The 10203-nt window shown below is 40.4% G+C and overlaps 2 protein-coding genes across 2 annotated transcripts; one reads left to right on the forward strand and one right to left on the reverse strand.

The window, feature by feature from the left end:
* Positions 1-1267: 1267 nt before the first annotated feature.
* On the reverse strand, positions 1268-3413 carry LOC311012006 (uncharacterized protein). Its single transcript, XM_084007270.1, has 2 exons — positions 3285-3413; positions 1268-3140 (listed from the first exon to the last, which is right to left on the reverse strand). The coding sequence occupies exon 2, from the start codon at positions 3132-3134 to the stop codon at positions 1578-1580; it is 1557 nt and encodes a 518-aa protein (XP_083863396.1). The 5' UTR covers positions 3135-3140; positions 3285-3413; the 3' UTR covers positions 1268-1577.
* Positions 3414-4158: 745 nt separating this feature from the next.
* Positions 4159-7010, forward strand: cldn1 (claudin 1). Its single transcript, XM_084007107.1, has 4 exons — positions 4159-4505; positions 5312-5476; positions 5671-5755; positions 6455-7010. The coding sequence occupies exons 1-4, from the start codon at positions 4283-4285 to the stop codon at positions 6615-6617; spliced, it is 636 nt and encodes a 211-aa protein (XP_083863233.1). The 5' UTR covers positions 4159-4282; the 3' UTR covers positions 6618-7010.
* The last annotated feature ends 3193 nt before the right edge of the window (positions 7011-10203 follow it).

Consider the following 10203-nt stretch of genomic DNA (forward strand, 5'->3'; position numbering starts at 1 on the left):
CTTTTAACTATTCTTAATGATCTTTATGAGTCCTGGCGCCCTCACTGAATAAAGATATACATTGAACGACTTTCACACTTCTTGTAGCTCATTAGCTAACAACCCTCTACTTGAAATGTCAAATCTCCCGTTTATACCATACTTTTGCTCAAGTGTGGATTAACTCCAACTTAATGCCGTCCCGCCAAACTCTGGAAGTAAGACAGCCACCACTTTTTGTCATGTGAATTGTGATGTCATTCATCTCGGACTGAGGAGCCAATCGACCCCCTGGCCTTTAACCCTTATTAACCCGGGGTTAGAGTGCTGTATTCAAGGTGTTACCATCTGTGTTCCTTGCTGTGTTGAGGCTGCCGTCCTTTCTCACTGTCTATTGTCCCTCCCAATGCTCAGGAGCTGAGGAGAGATCAGAGGGTCTCCATAAACTTTTGAAACCCCTAGATGACAGGATGGCTCACGTCTACAATCATAAAAAAAATAATAAAAAAAATAATATATAAACTCACACAAAGGCAGTGGTGAAATATAAGTACTATTTTGATGTACTACTTTCTACTCCAGAGGGAGATGTTGTACATTTTACTGCACTACACATGTGTAACAACTATGATAACAGGTTACTTCATAATCATTTTACACACAAAAGCAATGTCGAGCACACATGATGTAATGCTAGCTTAAACTTACAACAGTATATAGCCTCAAAATTAGCTTCAACTTGACCAACTGCAACATACATACAAACATATTGCATACATATTAATGCATTAGCAATAATAATCCAATAACATAATATATAATAATAGCCATTCTACTTCTACTGTTAAGTACATTTTGCTGAATGGACTTCGGCACTTTTACTTACATAAAATTTGATATTGAATTGAATATTACATGGTGGTAGGGAACTCCATATGTAAAGGAGACATATAATGCTCATTTTCAGGTTCATACTTTTATTTTAGGTTCCTTCTAGAACATGTTTATATGCTTTAATGCTACACTCTGTTTGAGCTCCTGCCCCTCCCTCCCAAAAAGCCCAGTTTGCTCTGATTGGTCAGCCGGCCCACTCTGTTGTGATTGGTCTCTAACTTAGTGTGTTTGGCAGAAATGTTACCATAACTGAATAACAGGAGCTGTTCTGCTAAGAAATAATGATACAAATAAATTCCAACAGACTATAGTTTCTGCCTTTTCCAAGTGTAAACATTTGAATTCAAACAAATCATCTGAAGAAGCAAATAATATATTTTTATTTCACATTGGCAGCGGTTCCAAACCATTCCTAAGTATTCTGCACGTGTTGTCCTGTGTTGATTATTCAGTTTGACATTGCCGGTCTACAGAAACAAGGGAGTCAGGAACTTTCCAGAAAGTTTCCTTTTAGCCGTGATCTTAAAAAGCAACGGTTTGAACTTTGAACTTGACAAGAAAAGGGTTCATCCACCTCTCTTATCATTCAGCAGCATGTATACTTACTGGTTAGAGGTTTGTTGGTGGTGTTGACTGTGTCAGAAAACATAATGTACTTCTTTGTATGAGAACACATTTACACAGAAAAAAAAAGAAAAGAAAAATTACTGGCCAAGAATATCAATTATTGTCTCATTGGCACACTGAGGCTCATTTTTCAAAATATGCTCTGTAATGCTGCTGTCCTCCTCCTGAAACCGCACCTTCACTGTGAGGGGAGAGCATTTATCCGCCTTACAGTTGATGATCACGGTGTCACTGGACGCCTGCAGGCTGCAGCTGCTGAGGTCGGCCATGTCGCCTTTGGACAGCGGACACACCAGCTGATCCTTGTCCACAGAGACGACCGCCCGTCTCCTCAAGAAGCTGGGGCTCTCGCAGAGCACCCTGTCGAGCATCTCCACGGCGTAGCCGTTGGTCACGACCCAGTCGTGCAGATACCACATGTGGCAGTCGCACCTCCAGGGGTTCCCGTGCAGTCTCACTGTGTGCTGGATGGCGAAGGGGTCTAAAAGGCCCAGCGGGAGGCTCTCCAGCAGGTTGTCGGACAGGTAGAGCTGCTGAATGAGCTGCTGGTCCTCAAACAGTTTGGCGTCCACCTTGCTCAGGTTGTTCTTGTGTAGGTGGATCGCCTTGATACTGAATAGGTTGTGGAAGATCATTTCAGGCAGCTGGGTGAAGTGATTTTCAGACAGGTCCAGATTCTCCAGGGCAGTTACGTTATGAAAAATGTCCTCGGGAAGGACAGATAGCTGGTTAGAGGACAGTGTGAGGTCGATCATTGATGTCAAACTCCCCAGAGAGGACAGCTCAGTCAATCTGTTGCCCTTTAGGTTTAGCTCTTTCAAATTGGAGGCCTTGAATCCAAACACTTTATCGCTAAACGTTGTGAGAAGGTTTCCTCGTAGGTTCAGCACTTTCAGGTCGGTTAACGCAACGAAGATATCGTCGGCGAGTGCTGATATCATATTCCCCTCCAAGTGGAGCTCCACCAGCTGGGAAATATTGTGAAACATATCCGACGTGAGGTTGCCGATGAGGTTGCTGTTCATTTTCAGGATCTCCAGTCTCGCCAGACCAGAGAAATGTTCCCCTTTTATATGTTCAAGCTTATTTTGGGACAAATCCAGCACACGTAGATTGCGTAGGTTCAGGAGGAGATACGTCGGCAGATCTGATAGGATGTTGCCCTTCATCTGCAGCGTTTCGAGCTGTTTAAGAGAATCAAACATACCAGGAAGCACTGTTTTGAACCTGTTGAAGTTAAGCAGGAGTTTAGTCAAGTTCCCTTGCTTTGAAAAAGTCCCAACATATAAATGCTCCAGCCTGGGGTTCCCACTGATTTCCAGCTCCTGAAGCTCAGTCAGATGCTCAAAAGCCTGAGAGTGAATACTCTCCAGTGCATTATTTAGGAAGATAAGCTTGGTGATTTGGGGGCTCCCTCCTAAAGTGCGGGGGAACAGGTATGCTACGGCTGTATTAAGCACTATGAAGTCCTCGACCTGCCCGGACGTGTTCCTGGGCAAAGATGTCATCCGTTCATATGCACACAGTGTCTGAACCGAATTGAAACACTGGCAATTGAATGGACAAGAGGTTTGTGACTGCGTGTTGTGACAGAGAAGCAGCACCAGGAACAAAAGGGCCAATTCTTTGTCCATTTTTCACTGTCAAAACATGAAGAAAGTTTCATGAATTAACAGTAAAATCAAAGTTGATATATTGCTTCATTTTAAGAAAAGAATACATGTCTATCTGCTGTTTGTACACAGAGAGTATTTTTCTATTGGAGTGAATGAAATCCAACCTACCTCTGTTACAGCAGATTTCCCCCCGTGGATCCACGAGCCAGCAGACACAAAGTGCAAATGAAGAGTCTGAATTAGGCAAGACCAAAAACCTTTGGTCAGCCGCTGGTTCCTGCCACGGTTTCATTTGCTCACACCAAAAAACGTGGACAATCCTTTTAACCGGCTGACGGAGCCGGAAATAGTTAATGTCCTTTTATGTCCTTCTATAATATACACCATTTAGAAAAAATGCATCCTGTCTGTTTTCAGTTTGTTTTAGCCGAAGCCTGTGGGCGTTGAGTCACTATTTACCAAAACAAAGCAAATAGATCTGAGGAAATGTAGAAAAGTAGGCCACTCTTTCCAGTCATTATTTGTATCCATTGGAGATAACAAATACTACTACAATTACTACTATTTCTACTAGTGTGACAACTACTAATAATGGTATTAATTTAACCTGGAAGTCTTCAGAGACACATGAACCCTTTTACAGGGTCAAATAGACCTTGACCATTAGGAATTATTTATACACTTCTGTGACATTTGAAAGCCTGGTGTCAAAGCTCTGTTTCATCTTGTTTATTCCAAGCCTAGTGTGTGTACATTATACATTACAATATATAGATTATATATGATTATTTATATTATATTAAAACACATATTTTGCTATGAAAATACAGCACACTTTGCAGTGTAAATACAAAATGTGAACATTCTGTTATTTGACTGTGCATTGCTCATGCAGGTTATATTGTAAGGCTGGAGGTTTATGAGGAATGCTGCAGGAGACCGCCACCTCCGTTAGGTGTCGACATGCTCCTCCTGACTTCAGTCAATGGCATTCCTGGATCCTCCCTCTCCTCTGGGGTATTCCTTGAGGATGCACAGGTAGACAACACTGTTTGGGATCAGATCTAGCACCACAAGCCTCAAGGAAGGGTTTTTTTTGGAAACTTTTCAGTGTTTTAGAACTCTTTCCACTTTCACAATTTTTTTTTAGTTTCTGAAATCAAACAATGGCCAATGCAGGCATACAGCTTCTTGGCTTCACGCTGGCCTTCCTGGGCTTAATCGGCTCGATAGCGTCCACAGCCATGGTGGAATGGAAGGCTTCTTCGTATGCAGGCGACAACATCATCACGGCTCAGGCGATGTATGAAGGGCTGTGGAAGAGCTGTGTGTCACAGAGCACCGGACAAGTCCAGTGTAAAGTGTATGATTCACTTCTTCAACTACCAGGTAATGTTTTTTTTTTTTATTGTTTTGGATATGATCATATCATCAGACAGCATAGTGAGCACATAACAGTGTATTGTGTCCTAAATCATCTCTCCTACAAAGATATGGGAAGGGAAGATGGGAGAATAAATTATGTTTTTCTCAAACAATGCTAGATTTTGCTTCAAAGGTGACTTTATGTAATTGAAATAATTGATTTATGAAATGTCTCAATTTTATTCATTTAAGATTTGCGGGCATATATGCTGTAAAACAGGAATGGGTAAATCTGTGGTCATTCAAACCTTCCTAGAGCTTTGAGAAGGTGGCCTCCTCCTGTTCCACCGCTTGCATGCAGAGACATGTCAGTCAAATACCAGCAGCTGGCTCTTCAAAGAGAAAAGTCTTCTTTCTTTTAAATCAATTCCAAAAGTACAGAAGTTATGGATTGTGTTGGATTTCAAATGTTAATGCAGCCTGGTAAAATGATGTTTAATGTCTATATCATAAAGCTGATACAAGCTTCATCAGAGAGGACAGGAATGTTTGGACTACACCTCGGCTGGAGGTGACTCATGTCCTCTCCACATGCACCGGCCGGTTGGGGCCTGTTGTAAACAAGAACAACACTGAGGTTGAATAAAGAGATTTTTTTAATTTAAAACACATTAGAAATTGAGGCAGCTAATCACAAGTAAATGTTGTTTGCATTTATTGATTAGTTGTGCATTTAAGAAGCATAGATGTAGCAAGAATACGGATGACTCAGGGGTAAATAAAGAAATCAAAACTGCTGAAACTGAGCGATCCTGTGTCTTTGTCTCCAGGGATTGTACTGGGCACACGAGGGCTCATGCTGTGCGCCATCATGCTGAGCTTGATTTCCATCTTGGTGGAGGCTGTGGGCATGCGGTGCACCACCTGTATGGCAGACTCTCTGGAGAAGAAGGACAAAGTGGCTCTAGCTGGAGGGGTTATCTTCATTATCGCTGGTCAGAGTCCATTCAGTTCACACATGCACACCCACATCATCCAGCCTGGCAGATCTATGTTATGGCCAAAAAAGATGTTGCACCACATTACAGTGTGTTATGCTTTGACCACTATATTACAACAAGTCCTAATCATGATTTGACTTGTAGTTCAGTCAACGATCTAAAATGTTTTTCTGTTCATGGTTTTTCAGGTCTGCTTGCTTTGGTGGGAACGTCGTGGTACGGCCACAGAATAGCCAAGGACTTCTACAACCCGTTCACTCCAACCAACGCCAGGTGAGCTCATCTTCTCTGACACTTCGGTCACTGATTGTCAGGTATCACGGTGGCTGTAATGTGGCTGTTGTTCTCCTGGGTCACGTAGTATTCCACACTTAAAAGAATAGTTTCAGTGGTGGTAGAAGTACACTTTTTTTTACTTCAATAAAAGTACCAATACCACTCTGAAAAAATAAACTGATACAAGTAAAAGTCCTTCCCTCAATATGTTGTTAAAAAGTACAAAAATCTAATCAGTTAAATATATTTAAAGTATCAAGAAGCACTTAGCATTATATTTTATAAATTGATTGTATTTTGTTTTTAAAATCTTAATCTGCAAAATAGCCAGTAACCATGAAGCAAATAAATCTTTGGAGTAAAAAGTACAGCGTTTGCCTCAGAAATGTGGAGTAGACCTAAGCCTATAAAGTAATATGCAAATGAAGTAGGCTCCAAGTACCTCAGAATTGTACATTAATGTATTTTATTACGTTATATCCCTAGATGTTTTGGAGAATATACAGAAAAAATAGCTACAGCATTGAAACCACATGCAGAGATGTTTGAACGATCCATCCGATCGTTACTAATATAATATAATCATACTCGAGGACTTGTAATCCTGGTAAAGTTGAGGGAAAATTATTTTCTGTCTTTTCCAAATGTCCACACAAGTTTGACTGTGTCTTGAATTGCATTTTGAATTATTCCCAGGTATGAATTTGGAAGTGCCCTGTATGTTGGATGGGGAGCTGCCTGTCTCACCATCATAGGAGGGAGCTTCCTCTGCTGCAACTGCTCCAGCAAGGACTCTGGGAATTCCCCACGCTACACACCATCTCACTCTGCAGGCCAGCCGGGCAAGGACTACGTCTAGGACCATCGCTCCACCTTCGCTCAAGGACGCTGTCTTTGCAGGGAATTGTCTGCTGCCATTCAGAATAAAAAATGTATTATTTTTTTTTAATACAAGGTGCATATTATATTTGTTGTATCTTTATATTTGTTGGGAGATTCACTCCAGTTGTAAGTAGACCATAGAGCCCATAGACAGCAGAAATAAGAAAACACATCTTTGGCATCCCTCCAGGAAACTTCTACAGATTAACAATGGATATTAATATTAAAGATGACAATGACTTTGACACATTTATTGTAAATCTGTGAAGGCTGTGACAGTTTCATTTTTGTTAATTACTTTGTTTGGAATCTTACCATTGTCTTTCATTTCATGTAAAATAAAATCCTCATTGCTTATGTTTTTAAAGTATTCAGTTTTGGTTTGGTTTGATTTGATAGATACCTCATATCTCATAGAAACCCCAAACCAATAATGTATTAGTATCTCTTCGTACTTCTCCATGTCTGTGTAACTCAACCAGAAGCTTAAAAACAGGTCACAAATATGTGAACTACATTATTAAAGTTTGAAAAGTAATTTCCCACTATAGCATTTACAAAATATACCAAACAGGGAGTAAATAAACTATATAAAGTTTTGGGAGGCAATAATTGTGAATATATTTTCAGTTAGATATAAGTCTGACCATATATACACAGTCAAACCTGCATGTTTCTTCAAATATAATGTTAGTTTTCAGACTGTAAAAAGTGGAAATAAAATTAAAAACTAAATAGGGACACAAAAACAGGATATCTTGGTTTCTGTGAGAGTAAAGTTAGTCCTATGTGTGTGTATGCAAGTCTGTACATGCATGTGCCTGTGTGTTACAGCACATCCCCCCAATTTCAAATACCAACAGCTATTTTCTTAAGAAAGAGGGATCTTTCAATAAAATACATCAAAGGTTCCAGAGAAACACAAACAATACTTGTGTACACATATCCACTCAACAGCAAACAGGATGAGGAACATTAAACATTTATTTAAAAGGCAATTCAGATATTTACAGTGAGCATCTTTAGGTTTTAAAACATGGAACATGAAGACGATGAAAAGTTAAACCTAAGCATTTTTTCCATTTTTAAAATGAGAGTTTTCATTGTCACGAATGTATCAGTAACTGCTGCAGAAATGTGTTGCCTCGGGGAAGACAAAGCTAATTCAAAGAGGGAGAAAAGAGGCCGGGGAGCGGCTCCTCACGAGCATACCGCAAACCACCGGCTCTTGTCTCAGCATGCCTTTACAAAGAGGGACAGAGCAGACTCTCTCTGCTGAGGAGACTCTGTTCTTTTGGAGTGCAGGGAGCATCTTCTATGGAGTGGCAATGAAGGCTGGAAGAGCCCGGCCTGGCCTGGGATGCCCCCTGGATCCAGTGGAGGTGGAGGGAGAGAGGAGAATGATGGCTCAGCTATATCATGAACAACTCGTCCCACCCCCTGCTGGACACTTTGACAGCACTGGGCAGCTCCTTCAGTGACAGACTGCTTCACCCCCGCCCCTTCCTTCCTGCTGCTGTCACACTGCACCATGAACACCCAGTGAACCGCACACACAGCAACAATATCAATATTTCATATGTGCAATGATATCAACTCAACCACTAAGTCTGTCTATGAGTATATTTTATCTATATTATATTATGTCTACTGTTTTATCTACTGTAGGAACAAACTCCATTCTGCCTCTTCCAACACACACAATGATTCTGCAGCAAAGAGCGCCACCATCTGGGAATCCTCGAGTCTGCTGCTCAAACAACAGGGATCATTAAAAGTAACAGAGAAGCTGCCACGGTTAAAGAGAATCTGTGATGATGTTCTGCTTTTTTCCTTTCCCTAAGTGTGTCTTAAATTTTTTCTTGTGCATGTAAAATATCTCCAGCGTTGCCCAAAGGGAGTTACTCACCACAGAAACACAGCTCCTGCTTGAAATGCTTCATTCTTGCCATTTCTTCCTTAAAGCGGTGATGTCAAGGAGAAATGCAGTGAGTGGAGCTGCAGCATGGAGTCGCCGTGTTGCGAAGACTGTTTTATACTGTGCAAATGTACATTTTCTTTGTATGGACTTCGAAAGGAAGAGGAGGAAAAAGTGGGCAAAAATATTTTTTATCAACATTCCTCATCAATTCTCCTGCTGCTGCTGGTCATGATGATGATGCAATCTTACTGGTTTCATTGTGAGTTTCTTTGATTGAACGAATGATTGCATTCCCTCATAAGCAACAAGCACCCAGTGGTGACGATACTGAGATTCAAAGGGGAAACCAACACATTCTTTAAGATATGACTTTTTACATTATAGTAAGTAGACTTCATCATGATGTCAATAATATCTAAAGGTGCCATTCAATCAGACTTCCTGATGTGGTGATGGTCAGATAATCCAGGAACATATTGTGGACTCATACAACTGTATATATATTAAGGATCTAAACTGTCGACTAAAGACCTCAATATGTACATTGTGAAAATATCCTGGTGCAAAAGCAAATACGTGAAAAGTGATCGTGCATGGCCACAAGAGGACAACAGAGGACAAGTTTTGGATCACCTGGATAACCAAGAATACCAATAATATACTAGGTTATACAGATACAATAGTAAATGCTTTATATGTAGAAACTAGTATATTATTGGTATTCTTGCTTTCATTTGCTGAGTTTGATCCAAAAATGTAGTATTCTTATTTTTCTTAACTATACCCTTTTTTTCTGACTATATGGCTCTGACTCATGCTCTACCTAATATTCAGATCTACAAATAATATGCATTTCTGTTATTGCACTGCTGCAGCTTGCTGTAAATATAAATGTGTTGGATGCTTGGACTGGTCTCGACTACTGCTTTAGTAGTAAGCAAACAACCAACCACCGTGACAGTGAATGTACTCCGAGTTGACCTTTGCTGCACACTTTAACCTTAGACAGCTCCAACTACAGTCTTAAATTAATTGCCCAAATCCTACTTAAGTAACTACATTCATAGCTGATCCATGCATAAAAGACTGAAGGCATCTTTACATAATAATCCACAGTGTCAATCCTATTTTATTTTTATTTTTCAGCAAATGAGCCATAACATATGGAGATATGCTGCAATAAAACCCATTTCAAATGACATCTTTATGGTCTTTGTAAAGCAACTGGACGCTCAAACTGATGAAGGGCATCAACACTGCAGCACTTAGAGTTCCCCCTCCTTAGCCTGCATCTGGGCCAAGTGCTCTAATAAGCAGAGTGCAGCTTCCACATATCAATCAAAATCAATGAGAGGGTACAAAATCAGACAGAAATCAAATAGAAAAATCCAAATCCACCATCCAGCAAATCCCCTTATTTTTGCCCTGTTGTTATGCTTTTTCCATCACCATATTAGCAGGTGTTGAAGATACTGCAGTGTGTTCACTGAAGTACATCTAAGAGCTACTTACCTTCTCAGATGTAATATAACTCATGTTAAAGGTATCCAGCCACTTCATTAGGGATGCTGGATGAGAATATTGTCCTCAGTTCTTATTAAATTATACAAATGATGATGGATTGTGGGCTGCACGGTGGTGT

Source organism: Eutrigla gurnardus, assembly GCF_963514095.1.
Source record: "Eutrigla gurnardus genome assembly, chromosome: 4".
Taxonomy (NCBI): domain Eukaryota; kingdom Metazoa; phylum Chordata; class Actinopteri; order Perciformes; family Triglidae; genus Eutrigla; species Eutrigla gurnardus.